The following is a 22,866-nucleotide window of genomic DNA, read 5'->3' on the forward strand; positions in this document are numbered from 1 at the left end:
TTTATAGTCACTTCATTGTGGCAGGAAAAGATTCAAGATTCAAGAATTTTTTATTGTAATTATGAGGACATAATGAAATTTTTTGCAGACTCCCGGCTTGAGGTACACAATAAAATAGCAAAAATAACGAAAGACTTAAATAAGACATAACGAAAGGCTTAACCCTTAAATAAGACACAACAAAAGATTTGTCATTTAAATAAGACACAACAAAAGACTTAACACTTAAAAAGACACAACGAAATGTAAAACCCAACAAAATATCAAACAGGAACAGGATAAGTGGAATAGGAACAGAGAAAGATAAATGTTAGTAAGTGATACTCTGCCACTGCCACAATGACAAATATTTACACAATAAAATGTATTATTTAAATTGACTGAATTTAAATGGCTTGCTGTTAAGTTTCTCTTAAATTGTGTAAATCTAATTCAAAGGGTAAAAACAAAGACTTTTTTAAATGAATGTTATTATAATGATAACATAGATGTGTTTTTGTTATGTGCAGCAAAGGTATATAGTTCAATAATAGTGAAAATGTGTGGAAAAACATGCAGTATTGCAGCTTCAGTTTGAACAGTTCCACACTCCGGTCAGTAGGTGGCACTATTATCTGATTTGACAACCAAACTCAAGAGGAAACCTCTCCATCCGCCTGCCTGGGTGCACTCCGTAGGAAAAAAAAAAGGAAAAAAGAAGCACCTTGCGGGGTGTTTAGATATAAATATTGTGAGCGTACCATTGTTGATGTTTGTCAACGTATTTGTTATTTTTGCACAATGAGCGGGATCCCAGGCACCGCTGTCGTCCAGGTCACCAACTTGTCATCGGCCGTGAGCAGCGAGCAGATGCGAACTCTGTTCGGTTTCCTGGGAGACATCGAGGAGCTGCGGCTCTACCCGCCAGAGTAAGAGCGACCTTCCCCGGCCTGGCTAGACAGGCAACACCGTGGATCTGCGGCCTTTCTGCGGTTCACATAGATAATTCAATTACACATGCACGGTTTTTGATGAATAACTAAATAACCTTTTATGTCATCATTTTTGTCTTCCACAGCAATGCTCCGCTGTCTTTCTCGTCCAAAGTGTGCTATGTAAAGTACCGAGAGCCCTCCAGTGTTGGTGTGGCGCAGCATCTCACCAACACTGTGTTTATTGACAGAGCTTTGATAGTAGTTCCCTGTGCGGAAGGTGAGTGCATACAGATACAGTTGAGTTTCCTCTGAGTGTCTCAGTGGACTCACCATTGCCTCCTCTCCTTAAATTCAGCCCATTGGTGCTTTCGTTGACTGCTGTATTCTTTCTTTCTTTTTGTTTTTTGCAAGTTGTTTAAATGGCTGGTTTTGGTTGTAGCCATTTAATTTGACACGGGTGGCTGGTTTTATCACGTCATTAGCAGGCTAGTTAATTTTTCATAGCACCCAGCCAAGGTTTGTGTTTGGTGTCACAAGGTGGTTTTTACAGAAAACCATAATGTATGTTGTATGATTTTGAAGCTGTAAGATTATTTTTGGTTAAGCTCTCTGTAAAGTCTGGATTTTCTGGCATTTTCTAAGTAGCTTCTTTCATATAAGAAATTGCCATGAAATGTAATGCTAACAAAATCCCCCTTGTCCATCGGTTTCATATTTGGTGTTGCTTTTCCTTTAAACTTCTCTCCCTCTTGGTGCCACATTTTTTCGCTTGTGTACAGTCAAAAAAAGAAAAAGCAAGAATGATAACACCTCTAACTTGATGCTTTTTGTCCACGTGACTTAGTGCTGGATGGCTACTGAGTTTATTAATTTGGTTTTGTATGTTTTTTCTGTGTGATTATGTGTGCATATCAGATGACTAGCCTGGCCCAGCTGTTACACTACACTAGCCTGAGTCAGGCATTGTTTTCCAAGCCACTATCCCCGATCGGGCCAACGCAGCCTTCAAGGGGGAATGTGACCAGGAGAATAGCCCGCTGAACCTTCCAAGATGGACACCTTGTCTCTTTTATTTATTTTTATTTTATTTTGGTTTGTTTCCTTTCATACTTTCCCATGTTGTCCACTCCTTACTGTCTCTATATAGAAACTACAGTATTGCTTATCTCTAGCGTTGTGTTTATATTTGTTATTTTGGTTTGTTGTTTTGATTATTGTCCAACCCCCATCCCCCTCTCTCTTTTCTGCTACAGCCGGCTGCAGCTTTTGTGTGATTGAATTCTGTCCAGGTTGCTACGGCATACCGGTGGGATGTGTGTCACACATTGGATGCTAGGAGGATGACTAACTCTTTTACTCTCTTGTCTCCTACTCCCGTTGATGTAGTGAAGGGCTAGAACTCAAGAAGTGAGACCCAGTAATAAAGACTTTACTTTATTTGACAATCTATTCTTGTAAATTTGATGTGGATTTAGCTTCCGCACAAAATGATTCCATTACACCTCAGATGTTTTAATTTTTTAATAATAACGTAATTTTTGAACAAGGAAATTCACTCATGCATTAATGTTTTGCGTCAATACTTTTTTGAAGCTATTCTTAGCCCTTCAGTTGTTAGGAAACCTGTCAAATTCATGCTCATTCAGCTACAATGACCATAACATATTGTAATTCAGTAAGGAAAGAGGAAAAAAATCCTAGATTGATTGATTGATAGCCTTGGTGAACATTTCCTACAGTTCTTAAAATTGTTGTTCTTTTCTGTATCTGATGTCCTGTGTGCTATTAGTGATGCAGCCATTGGGGTTGTCTTGTGTTGCACACCTTTCCAACACTGCGAAACGATCGCCCCACGGAAAAGCGCCCATGCTTGATATCGTATGGTTCATGACCAATATGTTTCCAGTACAGGTGACCCATGCATCAAAGTGTTGACTCATTCTCTGCATTGTGGTTTTATTTATTTATTTTTTTCCTTTTTTTGATCTATGAAAAGAGACCAAGGACAAAAAAAACAGTCACAAAAACTTTTGTTTGTGGAAAAGTTTACATTAGATATTTGCACTTGAAAATTACCTTAAGACTGACTGGGAAGAATAATTTAATGAAAACAAAGTAAGGATGCTCGGTCTCCACTATACCATGAGTAGACACAGTAGCACACCTGTAGGCTGTATGGGGAAGTGTATGCTCTCTTTCTCTCTTTAGAATACAGTGGGCTAATTGTGCAGACATAGAGGAGACAGGGAAGAGTCTCTCTCTATTTCCTTCACTAATGTCTCGTCTGTCCTGCAGGGAAAATCCCAGAAGAGGCCAAGGCTTTGTCACTTTTGGCACCTGCCACTCCAGCACCCAGTGTGATTCCTGGGGGGGGACTGCTTCCAATTCCTACTCCAGCTCCGCTTCAGAATGTGAGTCAGCGTCTTTGCAGTCATCTCATTATTTTTAATCAGTTGTTGTGACATGTAAGTAAATCCTGCATGTGTTTTTTTCCACCTTCAGCTGAACCTTCCAGTTGTGAATCGGACAACTGCCAGTCTTGACTCCGCAGCATCATCAGCGTCCTCCCAGCCCCCCCTCATGGGGAATGTGGATCCCTCAAAAATTGATGAAATCAGGCGGACTGTCTACGTGGGCAACTTAAATTCACAGGTAATACAAACGTGAAATCTGCATCAGCGGAGAGAATGCTTCAGCTATTTGGTGGGATGCTGTGTGCTTTGTGTGTTAGGATAACAAACTTCAAAAGCTTCATAAGCTTAAAGGGGAATTCTGCTCTTATATCTATATATGTTTCTGTATATCTGCACATTTATGGTATGTTACATGTTTGTCTGTATCTGTATATCTATATATGTTTGTGCCTGGTAACGTTGGCAACTATTAGTTTGGGAATAGATGCAGAGAAGATTTTCAGGGCATTTTCAGCACTCTTAGATTGGTTGTTATAATGACTATAGCAGTGGTGATACTTATAGAGGGAATACAGTGCTTGGTAATACTTGGTGATGAAAAACAGGTCATTAAAACTGTCCACTCAGTACGTTAATGTTAAACAGCATGCATCCAAGCATCAGAAAAACTAAACTGGAACCAGCTGTAAGCCCCAGTCTGGTTCCAGTTGGAAATCAAAACTTTTTTATTTTCCGTACTTTCTCTCTGTTGTGTTATTAAAGTCGGATCCTCTTTCTTCCCTCAGACAACGAATGCAGATCAGCTGTTGCACTTCTTCAAGCAGGTGGGGGATGTAAAGTTTGTGCGAATGGCAGGAGACGAGACGCAGCCGACACGTTTCGCCTTCGTGGAGTTTGTTGAGCAGGAGTCTGTTGCCAGAGCTCTGACCTTCAATGGAGTCATGTTTGGGGACCGACCGCTCAAGTATGGATGTTAATAATTTGGTTCTAAGTAGACAATGCTCTGAAAAAAGCAAATGTGTTTCTTGTTACCCATGTAAGTTTGAAAACAATACTATTTAGTTGATACAGTTTTACTGTGTTTCAGGGTTAACCATTCCAATAATGCCATAGTGAAACCCCCAGAGCTGACACCGCAGGCGGCTGCTAAGGAGCTAGAAATTGTGATGAAGCGGGTGAGGGAGGCCCAGTGTACCATTGCTGCTGCCATAGAACCAGGTGCTTATTTTAATTTGTTGGTGTATAAGAAAACTATTCAGTTGCACTTTGGTGCTAAGTTTGCTGTTGCTCCTCCCACAGAAGTCGAGGCGCAACCCTCCAGTCATACAAGAAGGTCAAAACGGTCACACTCACAAACACGCAGGAAAAGGTCACGCTCCAAACACAGGTGCTCATTCATCATCCAGTTTTTTTGCATGTCACTGTGTCATTCATGCTGTGATAATGTGATAATAGCAACATTTTATTCTCCTGTTGGGGTAGATCATCGCAAAAGTCATGGCAAGGGAGCGACTCCCACAGCTCCCGAAGCAGCCACAGGAAGCGCTCTCGCTCCAGAGACAAGAGACATAGTCGGAGTCGCTCCAGGTACGATGCAAAACATTGTACCGTATATCAGGTGTTGTCAATTAAAACCCTATCTGACAGGTCCAGGTAGAGGAAAGCACATATGGATTCAGGGAACTGAAACAGTAGAGTGCTTTTTACTTGGCAGTTATCAGTTATTTATGGATAATGTAGGTCCTTGTCCTGGTTGGACAGTGACGATCCTGCTAATGTTGTTGTTGTTGTTGTCAGAGGCCACCGGAGGAAGAGTAAGGATCGATCCAAGAGCCCTCGCAGAAAAGTCAGGTCACCCTCACCAAAAAGGTAAATCCATAACATCTCAATCTGCTCAATACTTTAATGCGTCTTGATGCATCAGATGTTTAGTGTATTTAGTTGTCCATAAGTATTAATCAGATGTGTGTAACGTGTTGTGTAATTCACTTAAATTATCCTCCTGTTATTTAATAATACAAATTGATATATTGTATTTCTGAGGAAACCAGTAAAAGAAATGTGTCTCTAACAGCAATGTTTAATCCAGAATTAGCCGTAGTCCTGTTATTTTTTTCTTTACAATAATTTGTGGAATTGAACCTGGAATGCTCTACCCACCAAGCTATCATGCAAACTGGCTATCATGCAAACTGGCTATTTATTTTCTGCTTTCTGCATTTTAAGAAGAATTTTGGAAACAGCATGAGCATCGACTGAGATACAGTAGACCCCACTATTTGAAACAAAACAGAGAAAGAGAGGGGGAAAGAGACGCACATGCTTTATCAGCTGATTCTCCAGGTGCTTGATGGAAAATTGTGAACAATTTAAACAATATTTCCAGCTTCCTTAGTTCTGTGTTAATTAAAACCAGCTGTTTTTCATATGACTTTTCATATGGTGTCTGCAAGGCTGTGATTGTGTTGTGGCTTTGTTTCCTCTGGTTCTTTCAGAGGTAAGAAAGACAAGAGGAGGGATCGCAGCAGGGACAGAAAGGAGCGCTCCACGTCCAGGAAGAGGAGCCGCAAAGACGAGGACAGGATAAAGAGCAAGGCCAAGCCGGTGAAGGTAAGAATGTTCCACACTACAATGCAACATGACTGAAAATAATGCAGACTTTGCTTTAAATGTCAATCAATAAAAAAAAAAGACTTTATCTTTCAAACGGATAAACAAGTAGATCAATTAACTGAAGTGCTTTGGTCTGTTGTTTATATAAGGCTTGATGCTGAAGGTACAGGTGTTTGTGTTGAATGGTTCAACAGGTCCATGCCACTTCATTAAAGGCATTTTAAAGTGTTAGTAGAGAGTGCATTAGTTTTTTCCAAAGAGCACCTCTGAGTCCAAGAAGTGCTTCTACCCAAAGTATTTTTCCCAAGTGCACTTATTTAATGACGTGCTGCAGGCATTTAATTTAATTGTCACTTTTGAAGAACGAGCAACTTTCAACACTCTAAGCTAAGTAATGTGTTTTACTGCGCACTTTGTTATGAAAACAGATCATGTTGCACAGAGTGTAATTATCCCCATTTCGTGGCTATTGAAACGTGTCAGCACATTCAGTGCCTGTGAACTGTGATCTGATAAAAGTAAAGTACAACTTGATATAAGAGGCCTACGTGTGTGTGTGTGTGTGTTTCCTACACGCTTGTGAGGTTTGGCTTGAAAAGTGCTTGAATTTGAGGAAATGCTTGAAAATGTAAGTTTATTTCCTTTGTAACAAATAGCTATCTGACTGAATAGTTAGTTCTTTGTACTGTACTTGGTTACTTACAAACTGGTGACACATTTTGAAACAGAAACCATCCCCTAGTATGAAAAACGAATGTGGAACGGAATTAATAGCATAAAACCGCCTCCTATCAGTATCACCTCTCATATTGGAAAAAGTGAAATTATTCATTTTGAGTATGTATGTATTGAATATATATGTACTTTACCACAACTGTAAGGTGCTGTAAAAGTTGTGCGCCTTTAAAACGTGCTTGTATTTCACCTTTAATGAAGTGTATGAACACTGTTAATGACAGCGTAATGCTAACATATGAGGAAAACATTTATTCTTGCTATTACATCGTCATGATGCTACTTAAGTGTTTTATCAAATGTATCTGTGTTTTTTGATCAAAACACAGACACACGTCTCTCTGCAGCAACTGAATAAGTGATCTTGTCAAAACACCCCTTTTATTTCTTGTATTGTCCTCTTAATGCTGGATATAATCAGACCATACGTTAATTGAAACTAAAATCTAAAAAAAAGAAAAATGTCAAATCACATTAGAAGATTATAAATTAATTAGATATTTCATCGTATTTAGATCTTTAATGGATATTAATGACCATTTTGTTATTAAAGTCGTCAAACAACAAAAATGTTCTGTGAGAATTAAACACACAGACTGTCGTTCCGTCTCTGATATTCTGTCCAGACAAAGTCTTGCTGAGTAACTAAGTTTCTGAAGGTTTCACTGCTCCAGTGCCAAACCACTACAAACACCGGCTTCTCAAAGTGTTCAGGTGTCGACACCTTATCTTTTCTGTCGATAATGATCAGAACACTTTGACGCGACAAATGTTCTCGCAAACCGCTGCAAACTTGCAAAGAGGAGTTGCACCGCAAAACACCTTTCTGTCTAGTCTTTTTTTATTCAGACATGTCTTATTTTATACATTACAAGTGCGGAACAAGAACCTGCTGGAAATGTATAATAGATAAATAAATGTTTAAAAAAAAATAATAGAGCACGTAGAGCAGCAACTGCAGCAGCTTGAAAATGGTAACATCATAACAAACCATTGATCTCCTGCAGCTTAAGTGTAGCCCTCTCAGGGCTAGTGCAAACAGTTACATGCAGTGTTTCAGTTGACATATTTCAGACATTATAGTTCACTCTGCCCATTTTACCTGTTGAAACAGCTGTAAACGGCTAGTGCAAACTGTTTAATTGGGGGTATGACATATTTTAAAAGTGTAGTCCTGTGATTCTGGCTCCTGTCTTGTGGCTGATGGGGATGTTTCTGTGTCAAAAATGACTTGGTTTCATTGTCTCTTCCTTCCCTCTTGTAGATTCAGTTGAGAATCGAATTACAGACAAAGCGTCTCACATATTAATGCAGATGCTCTGTGTTGTCTCAAATTTAAAACAACTGCACATGATGTGAGATTGTGAGATGCTCCTATCATCACCATGGACCATTAAACCTGACTTTGTCACAGTTCTTTAAAGTTCACACTAATAGTAAACACTAATTTTCATCTCAGCTATGCACCAGCCACATACACACCTGGCTTTTAAAGGGGAATGACAAGCTCTGGTTGGTTTATTACGCCGAAAACACACCGAGAAACAATTCAGACACAATTATAACCGTTTACGCCGAGGTTACGCACTATGAAAATTGTAAAATTGGAGAAGGACATTTGACACATATTTTCTACAAGATATGACAGCTAGGGTTCAAGCAAAAAAAAATATTGATTTGAGTGTATGTGTTGCAAAGTTTCCTGTATCTGATTCTGTCACTAATCTGTCATCTCCTCAGGGCTGTGGAGGTAAACATAATCAAAGGCTGACCTTTTTACTGCTTTATCTGTTTTGTAACAATTATATTTTGAATATGTTGTCTCAAATTATTGTTTTTTAAATCATTTTGCATCTGTTGCCAAAGAATTACCACAGTATCTAATCTTCTCTTCCTCGGCAATATTTTTTCACACTAATATTTATCAGAAAGTGACTGATAAGGTGTGATTGTTTTTTTTCAGGCGGGAAATGAACACAGCAGAAAAGAAAAGGAGGTCTATGAAAGTGAGAGGGACGACTCGCCGTCACACAGCGAGGACATGGCGCCATCGTCCCCCTCTGTCCACCACAACGGCAGCTACAAGACTCACAAGGAGGAGGAGGAATCCGGGTGCAGCCTTTACCAAATGACTGTGACGACATTATTGAAGTGAATCCTGCACCGTCATCCACACCCTCCATCACACTAACACTTGCACCGGTGTCGTTTTCTTCCCGTTGTCACATTTCTTTTTATTTTCCATTTCTAAAAGTGTATTCATGGCACCTGTGATACAACTCGTGTTCAGTGTGCAAGCGACAGAGAGAGCGATAATTCAGAAAACAAACAAAAATACAGAATACAGCAACTTAAGAGACTCGGAGAAATGGAAACGGATAAAGTAGCTGCATTACCCCATCCTGGTCCCTGATTGGCTAATCTAGATCATTTTAAAAAAAGACCAAAACATTTCTCTCCATTCCTTCAGTGACAATGAGACCTTGCTCTCCAGTCATCCAGAAAAGTCCTTTAAACCTCTGTCAACTTCTATGACAACATAACCTAACTGTCATACTGCAGGTTGTATGACCTATAATAATAAAAAACATTTAGTTAATGTCAATATGTTGCAGCCATCTGCATTAAGAGTAATGAAATATTTTCATGAATTTGAGAGTGTTGGCACTGACCTGTGTTAGTACAAATGTCCAGTTTGCATGAGGATCAGAGAGAGGAGCTGTAAAGTGATTATTTATTATTATTGTATCTTTGCTCTAGTCGTGCATTCTCAAATGCAGGCATTTAAAACAACAAAAAAAAACAAGAGGGCTGGCAGCTATTCTCGATTTGTGCTTCGTACACTTCCTCACGCAGCATTTTGTAAACTTTTATCGTCTCTGTTTCAGTCCCACGCTTAACTGATTTAACTATGAACTGCAGACCTTTGGCAGCGGCTTCACTCGCGCTGTGACTTCTGAATGATATTTTCAGAGATAAACGTTGCCCAGTCACGCACTTGTTACCGCGTCATGTGTGACCGTCGAAACATTTATTGGAAAATATAGATTGTGATATATAATCCAGGAAGTTACAACAAGATTATTTGACCAACAAAATCTTGCAGCGGTTTTTCGTCAAACGGTACATTTCCTTAAATACGTCAAACTTCTTACAGTTTGTTTGTGGTCATGTGAGTGAGTCTTGTTGTTGTGCTGCTGCAGATGTGGACTCAGTGTAGACAGAACGGCAACTTCCCATATTCTGCTTAGTGTTTACTGCTCGCGACACGTTCCTTCGTCAAAGAATTGTAGAATTGTGAAGCAAAGAAAACGCTCAGTATTGTGACGGTGGAAGCTGCTCAGGTGCCCTCTATGTGATGTCGCAGGATAAAGTGAAAAGTCTAAACAAACGCGCCGTCACCGTTTCCTCCATCATCTGCAAAGTCTGTTAAAGCATGAAATCGTGTTGGTTTTATGCTGTTATGCTTGTGAACCTGCCTCTATCGAAAAACACATTTTTCATCAACATAGATACATTAGTTTAATGCGTGTACATGCACCTGCTTTAAAAAAAATATATATATTATATAACTATAATTCTGATAATTAGCTGTTGCAACACGATTACAACATCACATGGTCTTTTCTTCCCTGTTTTTCCAGTGTAAGAGGGGTGGGAGAAAAAAAAAAGAATTAAATAGTTGTATTTATTCAAATTTAGGCCTATACTGTAAAATAACGCAGAAAGTCTGTTAGCTCGATGCTAACGCAGCTCACTCAACTAAGATGGGATGGAAAAAGTGCCTCGACATAGATTGTACAGAATATTCTCATAGACAAAATGGAGACTTATTGACAAATGCAAACTGAATTTATCATTATGGATGTTGGATTACTGAAATTAAGATGGTCTTTATACATACATAAAAGTATTGTTCCCCTGTTTTAGTCTTTAATAGTCAGACTTTTCGTGGAATCCTCCTTTTTGTGTGTGTGTTGACAGAGCCAGTATTGAATTATATGTGAGAGCATTTACGTGTAAACTGGCCCTGGATTAAGATTAAGTTTCTATGGATGCTTGTTATATTTAAAAGAAGACTTTTATGCCCGTCGTCTTTACTGCTTGTACAAACCTTCCAATCTCTTTATGTTGGCAAAGCTTCAGTTTGAAATAGTGAACGTGTGATAGAGTTTGGTGCAGCATACAAACTTAGCTGTTAGTATTTGAGGGCATTTATTTTTATATATATATAAACATATATATATATATACATATATCTGTGGATCCACTTCATATAGTCACAACGTGTTCATGCTTTTCCCCTCGTGCACACACTGATTTGATGAAACTGTTTTTGAAGAGAGTGAATGTATATATCTGTTTGGCTTCCGTTTGAATCAAACAATATATACATACTCTTTCCAAAAATAATAAAAAAATAAAGAGACTTTTCATTCAGACATTTAATTTTATTTCTCTGTTTTACCACACAGTGGAAAATAATCTGCTACTGATGATTTTTTTTTTTTTTTTTTAATAGTCTTTCAAATGTGATGTGGACCTTGGTGTCCCACAAAGACGTGACCTGGGTACGCTGCATTTCTGGCCGTGATTAAATTGTTTCCTGACTGACGGGTTAATGGGTTTTATGTTTGTATCTGACTGCAGTTAGTCGTTGCATCACTTTGCTCCAAACACAAGTGTATCGACACCTATCGTATGCATTGCTATAAGAGTTTGTGTAAATATTAAATTTCTTTCTTTCTCAAACCCCCCATTATTAATGGAAATCTATCATGACATGACACATTTACAGCCATTTCTGTAATGACTAAAATCATTTGGAATTGTTTAAATCATTCACAGGCCAGTTAATTAAAACAATAACAATTCCATTGGGCCCATGAGTGAAACCCAACAGGAAGGTACCATTTTGGGAGGATTTTTGGTGATTTCGCATGTTATTTAAACTAATTTCTCTAAGGGCTTTGCTGCAAACAATTTGCACGCCTGTTCATCCCTGTCCACTGTGCACAAGATAGACATTAAAAGTTATCAAAAGCCTCGCTAAATTTTAAACGGAACAGGCACTAGGGGGCGCCAGAGTTTTTGATCTTTCTGATGTTTTCGCCAAAAACGCATCTATGTAAAAATATTAGGTTTTGCAAACGGTGCCCATGGGTGGTAAAAGTAAATACATTTCTATGCTGGTAGAATAGGGTTTACAGGAAAATGATAGTTAGGATTATCTGACTCAGCATTTCAATTAGTTAGGTAAACTATAATTTGGATTATCTGACTCAGCATTCCGACTATTTTGGCAAACAATAATTGGGATTATCTGACTCATCTTTACAACTAATTAGCATACCAACTCTTTACGAAAACAGCAATTTGGATTATCAAATCTATTTTTACAACTAATTAAGTAAATGATAGTTGGCATTAGCTGGCTCAGCATTCCAACTAGATAGGAAAACAATAATTGGGATTACCTGACTCATCTTTACAACTAACTAGCATACCAACTCTATACGAAAACAATAATTTGGATTATCAAATCTATCTTTACAACTAATTAAGTTAACGATAGTTGGGATTAGCTGGCTCAGCATTCCAACTAGATAGGAAAACAATGGGTTAGATGACTCAACATTCCTACTAGTATGGCAAACAATATTTGGGATTATCTGACTCAAATTTACAATTTATGTAAAAAGAATGTACTCAACATTTTTCTCCTGGATCTCCTCAGGAAATGCACTTGTTCTAGTCTAGATGGAAATGTAGCAGCTGACAAACACAGTGAGGTAAATTAATTACTTGTAGATTCTATGACACGGTATAGAAAACAACAGCAGAGCAAGAACTCATGATACACGGTCCTTGATCCTCGGTTTGTGGTTCTAAAGTAGTCCAAATCTGACAATTTGTTGTTGTTACTTCCTTGCTGTCCTAATTTGAATTAGAAGTGAGTTGTCCAACATGGTCCAAACTTGTCTTAACCACAGTGGTGTCCTGTGCGTCACTACTGTCTCCTGTCTGACTGATGGCTGTGTCCACTGCAGGTGCGACCTGAGGCATCGCCTGCTGAAACATCTCCATTGTTGTATATTCACTTGAAAAGGCAAACGTAGACGTTGGGAGGTTGGAGATGATATTCGGAGCATCATCACCTCCACTTGCACTTTGGATCCAGTTACATGTCCTTTCTGCTGAGTCCTCGTCCTCAGAGTCGTGATGAAATGATAACACTAATGGCACTATGATGGGGGGAACCTCGTCTTCTCTCTCCACTATCTGAAGACTGCTGGTGTCCCACTCCTCGATCTTCAGAGTGCTGAAGATGGACGTGAAGAGCTCCTGAGTTCAACAAAATTTCCCAAAAAAAAGAAAGGAAAATCTTTGATATATTAATTTCACAAGTTTAAGCTACAGAAAGTTATTGTTCTTCATGAACAAAGGTAGTGTGCATTATATGCTGCATCCTTCATTTGAAAACAGGCTCTGTCAAGCAAAACTATCAGTCAAGGAGCATTCGCGGCTATACAGCAGCAGTGCAGTAGTGGGTGGGGACAAGAGGCATTTAGCTCAAACTCTTTTTGAGTGGTAGAATCCACCTCTGAAACTTTTCGAGAGGACTTGTGATTTGAATTTGTGGTTGTTGTCTTTTTTTATTCCAAATTGATTACAGTCGTCTCACTTTTCTAGTGCAACGTTGCAGTTGTCTCCACCTGTCTTGACATAAAATAAATCACTGCGGTCAGGATATCGCTTCTCAGCGGTCAAACTATCTGACACTGAATTGTGAATTAATGAATGAAGCTGATTTTTAAAGATATTGACATCCAGTTTTCAAAATAAAACCCAGAAAGCACATCTTTGAATAGAAAAATAGAAAAATAGAAAAATTATAAAAATACTAGCTATCATACAGAGACATAACTGGAGTTTGAGCAACTATATTAAGAGAGTTCTCTATAAGTTGACTGATAAAGTTGTGTTCAGCACATTGTTATCTGTTAGTGTTCTGGAAATCAGATATATTTACTGTACAGTTTTAGAGAAATTTCAAATTAAAAGTCCCATATTGGCACTTTTCTTTCGAACACTTTTTCAACTTTGAGATGCAATAAAAACAACGTTGTCCATAAATTCTGGACAATACTGACTAGGTTGTGTCCAACACATTGATATATATATATATGTATATTAGTACACTAGAAATCAGACATTTACTGTACAGTTTATAGAGAAATCTATCTAATCATGCACTACATACAGCTGCACTCTCATTCCTCATGTTTTTAACGACAGCTATAACTTTTATTCTAAACTTCATTATTAGATTTTTTTTTAATAAAAAAAAGAACTCATCCAGTTTATTGTTGTTTCTCCAATACTACGGTTTTAAAAATCCAGTGTGTATCCCCGCCTTTTCCCTAGCACGTCAGGGAACTACGGTGGCCTTTGTGGACCAGAAAGGATGCTCTGCCAGTACACCTACAAACTACGAGGACATTTAGTGAAAACACACTCACCATTTCACCGGGTCTTTCCATTTTCTGTATTGTGTAGCTGTTTCCTGGGTTTGGTATGCTGGGCCACAGGACCACTTTGGCTCTAAATAAACAGAGCTGTCAGAGTTGCATAGACGAGTAGATGCAGGAGATTTAATGTATTTGTTAAGATTTAGTAAGTCTGAGGTTGTTTCTGTACCTTTTAATTAGCGGCGACGAAAATATCAGCACAGTGGCCACGACGGCAAAGATGATGATAAGAGCACTGAGATTAGGATGGAAATATCCTACGAAAAGAAGAAAAAATACACAACCAGTAAAGTTGCGTCTTTAGAAACTAGTACAAATATACATTTTTAGAAATGATATTTTATTTAAAATTGAAGTTGATATGTCACCTTGATGGTTTGTTTTGAAGACACACGCTGTGCTCCGTACTCCCACTCCTGCCTGAGTGAAACCTGATACCTGGACCTGGTATGTGGTTCCTGCTTTGAGATCGCCCAGTTCGTACGTGTCAGACTGAGGATCCACCGTCACGTCTGCAAAGAGAGACAACTTTCACTTTGCTACAAATGGAACTTGAACTCATCTGTTTTCAATGTTGCATTAAGTAACTTTATTCTTCTGTTTGGTCTGTGTGAACGTTATTCTGATGGTGCGTCTGAAAACAGGCGCTGTCAAGCAATACTATCAGACCTGACTGAAGGAGTGGGCAGTGACAAGAAGCATTTATCCTTTCAAGCTACAGAATACGTTTACATTCACAGTTTAATCAAGCTAAGGCCGTAGTCTGACTAAGACAGGCAATCAGACAACTTGCCGAGTTCTAGTATACATGTGGAGGAGAAAATTGATTTATTGGCAGTGTACGTGTGACTCCGCCTCTGTGTGCATTGATTCCTGTTGACCTTTACGTCACAGAAAAGAAACCTGCTGTACGTGTTAATCGGGATACAAATTAGATGGAGCACGGCTCTTGTGGCTGCTGTGTTGTCCGAAGAAAAAGAAAGACGCCGCTGGTTTTCGCTTCCTAGCAACAGTACTGCAATTTATGCGTTGTCTCCTTCTACTTCCAGGTCAAAGACTGGGGAGGAAATTGTGGTGCGTGCGTAGAATGCCAAGTCCGACTCCAGTCCGACTAAGAGTGTACGTGCAGGAGTAATTGGACTATGAAACGTATTATCCAGGTATGTTAGTCTGACTAAGAGGAGCTCGATTTCAGTCGGTTCAAGGTGTTCACATGAGATAAAGAAAACCAAATTATTGTCTTATTTCCTGTTCCATTGTTCGCATATAAAATTGTTATTGTACATTTTTTTTAATTAGTTATATTTTATATTGCTTATGTTATATCATAGTGTAGCACTGTCTGCCCCCAACCCTGCTGTTGTAACAAGTGAATTTGCCCAGTGTGGAATCTAATCACTGGGGTTTCCCTTTTGACTGTAATTTCCAAATCCCATAGCCAAGGTTTTTAGCCATGCGGTCAGTGTGGCTCTAAGGATTAACAGTCAGTGTCCAACCACTTTGTCCAAGACTGAAATAACAACTTAAGGATGGAGATTAAAAAAAACAACAATAATAGAATTTGTTTAAATACTTTGGCTGACTACCAGAAACACATGCACAGTAAACAACATTCTTGCCTACTCACTTCTCTCCAAACTTGTCCCTCTGTGTAAATTCTCAGTGTAGAAGATTAAATAACCCAGCAGGAAGCCTCTGATGTCTTCCTCTGGGATGGATAACCACTGCAGCACCACCGAGTTCAGCGTCACATTATAGCTGCTGATGTTGGGACCACTGACAGGAGCTGTGCAGCCATAATAACAATAATAATAATAATAAGAAGAAGTCAGACTATTTTGTTGTGAACAGGACAAGTAAATATTCAGAAAGCGGAGATCGTTTCACTTACATCCTTCCATGAAATAGAAGTGGCTCGATGCGTAGGTGCTCTCACTGTTGTTGATGTACTTGATGTTGCAAGTTCGCTTCTCTGGTCGTGTGTGAAGAGCAATGCTATATCTCTTATAAGGCTCCAGAGGCTCTGGTTATGACCAAAAAACAACAACATTTAATCATGTACCTAAAAACCTACTATTATATTACAACATAGTCATTATTCCACATGCATTATACACAAAATGTCAAAATATTGAAAGAAACAAGATGACAAAGTAAAAAAAAGAAGAATGAATGATTAAAAAAATAAGAATAATAAAATAAAAAGCAATAAAAGACAAAATAAAAAGTTTTGAAAATACTGAATGGCTATAAAAAGATATAATATAATATAACATCCAATATAGGGATGGGAATCGGTATTGCGCAGTATCGGTATCGGTCCGATACTTATCAAAATCACTAGATCAAATATCGGATAAAAAGTAAAATCTGATACAATCCAAAAATCCTGTATATCGCATGCTTCACTATCCACACACACACACTGCTCAAATGTAAATATAAATCAGCAAAACCTTTTTGCCCAAGTCATGTTTGGGCTGTCCATTTCTTCTTTTTTGGGAGAATAATATTTATTACAATGTTGGAGAATTATGTCTTTGAAGTGACTCAGCACAAATGTGATGTTAACAGCTTCATTATTCATAAATGATCTTAAAATGACCAAATGATGTATCGGAATAATAAAAAAGATATAATATAATATAATATAATATTTTCTGACCTGTAAAATCGGTTAAGGTGTTAAAGTTATCTTCATTCTGATGAAAGGACATAGATGTCACAGCTTTCTGTCCCTTTTTCCTCCACTCAGCAGAGAAGCAGACGTAGGTTTTGATCAGATCGTCTTTCCAGTACACCGTAAAAGACGAGTTACTGTGGACTTTGACGCTCAGCTTCTCCTCTGCACCTGTGTTTCATGCAAACGTATCGAGTATGAGAGCGAAAACACTCGATATTTGATTCAGACTGAGTGGGTGAGTGAGTAAGCACTGACTGGGAGGGCCGTCTCTCTCTGGTATTGTGAGGCTGACGGCTGGTGAGGTGCTCGCGTTGTTGACGGCGCTGATGTTGAGATGATAAGCAGAGTAGGAGAGGATCAGCGTGATCTCGGGCTCGGTGACGCTGATCCGCTCACGTGGATCTTCTCCTGACGCTTTAACTATGGTCACATAGTAGCCGTCATTTGGCTCTGTGGCAGGAAACTGATAACACACACATATTATTTCTTATCCTAGGAGTTAGAAGACAGTTTTAAGTACATACATTATTAAAAACATTACCGTCCAGGTTAGAGAAAGCTGTCTGCTGCCTGTTTTCCCCACAACGTCAGTGTCTTCATGTTTGACAATGACAGGCGGTGAAGTCAGTTCTGAAAGAGGACAGTCAGATCATAGTCAAATCTCATCCATCCGTCGTCTATACCACTTAATCCTGCACATGAGGGTCACAGGTCACTGGAGCCAATCCCAGCTGACACAGGGCGAAAGGAGGGGGTTTCTTCTCTTTGCTGCGAGGCAACAGCGCGAACCACTGTGACTCTACGCGGACCCTTTCTAATGCTACACTGAAGTTTTTTTTTTAGTACAACACTGTGTCATTCAAAATGAAGATGAAACATAATTCTCTTTTTAGAATTAATTATTTTTGCACACACACACCAATCAGTGATAGTGAATGTGACCTCTGCATTTAAAGGAATACCTCACCAATTAGCATTTAGCTTTGCATAACTATTTCTCGACTCAGGGGAAACTAAGGGTTGCGAAGCACAATTTTTCAAAAATACTTCCCCTATTATAGTAATACAAAGCTAAATGCTAATCAGTGAAGTATTCCTTTAACCCATACATTTATACACCAGGAGTGAACACACACAAGCTGGGCACAGGAGCTGTGGGCAGCACTTTTTTCCACCCAGGGAGCAATGGGGGATTGGATGCCTTGCTCAGGGACTAGCCCCAGCCTGGGATTTGACCTTTCGGTTACAAGCCCAATTCCTTTCCTCTTGGCTAAGTGTGTTTTAAATGTACAATCACCTCCACATATGTCATTACAAGCCATTTTGGACCAACAGTGGACAAACTAAAGAGCTTTTGAGTTTTGATGCTAACTGACGTGAGGGACATTCAGCTGCAACACGCAGCTTCCCCATTGACAGACAGACTGAAATGACTTGTGTTTTTTATCATTATTATTATTATTATTGTTATTATTATTATAATAATAATAATAAGAATAATAATAATAACAATAATAATAATAATGTAGTAAAGTTGATCCAAACTGACCTTGTGGGACAGTGTACGACTCACTCTGTGGACACTGTAAGCACTTGTCATTGGTGACACACTGTATTTGGACGACGTAGGACAGTGACGAGTTCAGACGTGCCACACTGTGTCTGTGTCTGTCCTGGGATTGGACAGACGGCTGTGGACAACAAAACATAAAGTCATAAAGTTTCTTTGTTGATTTTTTTCTAGGACAACATTTCAGTCTTAGTTATTATAGTAAACCCACTGTGCCTCACACCCAACACTTCATTAAAATGAATATATGCAGTTTTATGGAAATCTGTGAAAGTGAATGGATGAATTTCCTGCAGAGGCTTCCAGAAGTGTTTAAAACTTCTATTTCAGGGGGTGATGTAAGTAAAATATGTACAACAGCGACCTATAGCGTTCAGAAGAGGTACTGCAGTCCTGATTGTAAACATTGTAGACAAGATGCTGCATTTATCTGGTGTTACACTCCATTCATGCACATCACTTATAAATAACTGTCTCACAGTTTCTTTTATTTTTATTATTTAATGAATTTCCATGTGTCAGCAGCAGGAGGACATTTTGTATCAGGTCCCTATTATTTTACTTAGTATTTGCAATTTTGTGTTATTAATTTGCTTCACAGTTGATTACAATTAACGTTTTTATGTGTTTTTTAAGGCAAGGCCAGAGCCGGTCTAAGGCATGATTCAGCAGCAAAACTGCGTGCATATCCTTGGATGTAACATTGAATGTAATGTTCGTACTTAGTTTATTTTTTATTATCATTACCATCTTCCGTGTCATTTCCTGTCACAGAAGCTGTTCTCAGTGACGTGAAGTGTTGCAAAATAGCATCTGCTAGAAACACTGTGGTACATGCAACTGTTAGCACCACTGTCTCTGTTATTGTATGAAATATACCATAGATTATTATTTTATTTTTATCATATTAGAGACATCCAGATATATTTGAACTTAAGTTATTATTTTGAATTTTCTCATTTAGTGCACATTTACACATCCTGTATGTTCCACGTTAAAAAAAAAAAAAAAAATTGTTGAGTATCAACACACTAGGACACCTTTGTGATTTCACTGTTATGAGTGACACCAGTTAGGTGTAAATAACACAACTATAATTAATGCAATAATACAAATTTTACATTTCTATCAATAAAGCCCCTATGGTCCCAGCTCGGCACGGTTTAGGTTGGACACATACAAACTAGTGACTGGTGACTTGTAAAGCAGTTGTTTTCAGTGTAACTGAATCATTAGAATCAGTTCATTAAAACTATTTGTTCAGTACTTCCTCCGTGACTCCGTCTGTCACAGTCACTGGACTGAAATACAGCGGCAGGGTTTGTGATGCGGCTCACGATCAGCAGTGCTGTCCCTAAATAAACCAGACTCCTCTGTTAAATATTGAGATTTTCACTTGGTAATTGTTGGTGATTAACCCACATTTTTAGGATTTTAGTCTTGTTCACTGAGCTACAGTTCGCCATTGTTCGGCTTGATTCTTGTGTCGCCCGTCTCTTCCTGTGACCAATCAGTGGCCGGCAGTCTGGCGAGCAGGTACTAAAAAAAAGTACCTGGTACCAGGTACTATGCTAGTGGAAACACAACTCAACCGTGCTGTGCCGTGTGAGGCGGTGGAAACACAACTTAATAGTTATAATAGCATGATTTCAAACATTTCTACATGAAGATAAACAAGTTTCTTTCTGGGATGTGAAGGCCACTGTAGTTCCCTGACAAATCCTTACACACCAGACCCTTTAACACGTGTTTAATACTGACCTCGATCCACTTCAGGCTGCCCACTGCTTTATATCTTACAGAGAAATACTGGACGGCTTTCCTGTCCTCCGACTGCCAGCTCACGCTCACGCTGAGTTCTCCAGAGTGTCGTCTGAAGGACACTTTGTTTGGAGGGTCACACCTCACTGAAACATACAGAGGTGCGTTTAGAGGTTTGTCGTACTTACAGCAAATGCTTCATACTGTACGTTCTGTTCATACTTACACAGGCTCTTTGGTGACGCACTGAAAACGGCTTTCGTGCAATTTCCCCACTCACCGTTCTCCACGACCTCCAGGGTCATGTTTCGCTTTTGAAATACTGTGATGCTTGTGGAGAAGCCTGTGATGTTCCTGTGTATTTTGCAATACTTGTCTCTAAAAAGGGGGGAGGGGGGGGGAAGAAAGCTTACAGATGTGTTTTGAGCTTTCTAAAAAAGAAATAGCGGGCTACTTACTGTTTTATGAGGAGCGTGTACGTCTTTTTTGACGTGTGTTTGCCAGGTTTCCACGCACACCTTTGATGACTAACGTTATTATATTTGCCTGAACATTCTAAACCATTGACTCCATCTGAAAACAGCAATAATCATAACAATAATAATAATCATGTAACATGTCAGCAGACGTTATAGTTGATGACTTGATGTATCTATGTTACTGTACCTGGCTGCTGTCCACAGTGTTGATATTTGGGCAGAAAATGATCTGACGTGCAGTCCACTGGAACACACGACACATACGGTTAGTTTTCTCACAAGCTTTTGTGCCATTTTTTCCATAATGATCCAAGGGCTGAAACAATTACTCGAATAGGCGATTATTAATCGATTACTAAATGAATTGTCAACTATTTTGATCATCGATTTATTGGTTTGAGGGTTTTTCATCATTCAACATTTCTGATCGTTTTAGCTTCCTCAATGTGAATATTTTCTATTTTCTGTGATTTTTCAGCTTCTTAAAGGTGAATGTTTTCTAGTTTCTGTGATTTTCTGCTTGTTAAAGGTGAATATCTTCTAGTTTCTGTGATTTTCTGCTTGTTAAAGGTGAATATTTTCTAGTTTCTGTGATTTTTCAGCTTCTTAAAGGTGAATATTTTCTAGTTTCTGTGATTGTTCAGCTTAAAGGTGAATATTTTCTGTTTCTGTGATTTTGCAGCTTCTTAAAGGTGAATATTTTCTAGTTTCTGTGATTGTTTTGCTTTTAAAAGTGAATATTTTCTAGTTTCTGTGATTTTAAGAAAATATTCTTAAAGGTGAATATTTTCTAGTTTCTGTGATTTTGCAGCTTCTTAAAGGTGAATATTTTCTAGTTTCTGTGATTGTTTTGCTTTTAAAAGTGAATATTTTCTAGTTTCTGTGATTTTAAGAAAATATTCTTAAAGGTGAATATTTTCTAGTTTCTGTGATTGTTCAGCTTAAAGGTGAATATTTTCTAGTTTCTGTGATTTTGCAGCTTCTTAAATGGTAAATTGCCATGGGAATAATACACAACTCCTTATATTGACATCTAGGTGTGTGTGTTATAGGTCACATATTCAGGCTTTAAAACATGTGCTTTTTTAAATATTTATATTCATAGATATAAGTATTTAAAATGACTTTAAAACCTATTTTAAAATGTGTAAAGAGTTTTATTTAGACTTGTAACCGTTAGTGCTCACGCAGCATGGATCAGTGCCTCGGTTGTGCTGAAAAAAAAGGATATAAGACTCTCTATATTGCACATTCTTATTATAACCTCTGTACGTTTTAACATAGTCAGTAAAAAAAGCAGCCAAAATGCTCTGTGTTCTCAGTGTTAATGGCGAAGAAGAAGATTCACACAAGAATCATTTCTCATTGTGGTTTTGCTGCAACAAAAAAAAACAAATATTGTATTTGACTCAGGGAGATTGTGACGTATAAAAGTAAGACAAGCCTACCTCGAGTTGCCTGACCATGTGTAGAGGAAAAAGCAAAGATCAGACCTTGAATGTGAACAGCAAATTGGGCGAAAAAAAATCAGTCAAAATCTTGATATACTGATTGAAATTTAATGAATTAAGACAAGAAAAAAAAAAGAAACTTACCAAGAATGAAAAGTGTAAAATGGCTCACACAGGGAGAACAAGTTGAGTCTAAAACCATGTCTCCTCCCGGGTCTGAAAGTCTGAAACCAAGAAACTGAGTGTTTGAGGCTGACAGTCACTGTCATGATGCTCACAGCAGCAGCGGCAGCAGCAGCAGCAGCAGCAGCGGCAGCGGCTCACACTCACATGACAATGAACAAGAAGGAAATCTCTTATATATATACCCAGTGACGGTGGGCGGGGACTCCTTTCTCACAAAGTTCATAGAACGCCAATAATTTACAGAAGGTCTCCAGTAGTATGCAGAAGAAGAAGGAGAACGGCAACAGTGTGTCTTCATTCTACTTCTTCTTTCCACAAATAGACGCGGTCGCCTTATGAGTCGATCACTGTAGTGGCCTCACAAAGCAAAGGAAATGACTGTTGACATGAGCTCTCTGAATCGACCTCTGTGAGTCAGAGCATGACAAAATAAATGAATGTCTCTTTTTTGCTTTCAAAGAACTGAATGTAAATCTTTCTTTTGAGAATCACAAATGATGGCACACGACGAGTTACTTCACTCGTGGA

The 22,866-nt window shown here is 38.6% G+C and overlaps 2 protein-coding genes across 3 annotated transcripts; one reads left to right on the forward strand and one right to left on the reverse strand.

Moving 5' to 3' along the window:
• The first annotated feature begins 583 nt into the window (after positions 1–583).
• Positions 584–11,287, forward strand: srek1 (splicing regulatory glutamine/lysine-rich protein 1). 2 transcript variants are annotated; one of them, XM_044011956.1, is made up of 11 exons: positions 584–908; positions 1,058–1,191; positions 3,210–3,325; positions 3,417–3,566; positions 4,114–4,292; positions 4,416–4,546; positions 4,628–4,715; positions 4,811–4,915; positions 5,126–5,197; positions 5,824–5,938; positions 8,640–11,287. In XM_044011956.1, exons 1-11 carry the CDS (start codon positions 781–783, stop codon positions 8,829–8,831), a joined length of 1,410 nt encoding a protein of 469 aa, XP_043867891.1. In that variant the 5' UTR covers positions 584–780; the 3' UTR covers positions 8,832–11,287. The 2 variants fall into 2 exon arrangements, with proteins under 2 accessions (XP_043867891.1, XP_043867892.1); XM_044011957.1 differs by lacking the exons at positions 584–908; positions 1,058–1,191 and adding exons at positions 1,590–2,321; positions 2,704–2,825.
• Positions 11,010–22,457, reverse strand: LOC122758084 (interleukin-31 receptor subunit alpha). Its single transcript, XM_044011955.1, has 16 exons — positions 22,297–22,457; positions 22,150–22,194; positions 20,889–20,945; positions 20,681–20,795; positions 20,449–20,600; positions 20,223–20,368; positions 18,441–18,582; positions 17,433–17,521; positions 17,147–17,354; positions 16,874–17,059; positions 16,100–16,231; positions 15,836–15,994; positions 14,577–14,720; positions 14,378–14,465; positions 14,200–14,281; positions 11,010–13,021 (listed from the first exon to the last, which is right to left on the reverse strand). The coding sequence occupies exons 1-16, from the start codon at positions 22,352–22,354 to the stop codon at positions 12,614–12,616; spliced, it is 2,211 nt and encodes a 736-aa protein (XP_043867890.1). The 5' UTR covers positions 22,355–22,457; the 3' UTR covers positions 11,010–12,613.
• Positions 22,458–22,866: the final 409 nt, after the last annotated feature.

This window comes from Solea senegalensis, linkage group LG21, assembly GCF_019176455.1.
Source record: "Solea senegalensis isolate Sse05_10M linkage group LG21, IFAPA_SoseM_1, whole genome shotgun sequence".
Lineage (NCBI taxonomy): Eukaryota > Metazoa > Chordata > Actinopteri > Pleuronectiformes > Soleidae > Solea > Solea senegalensis.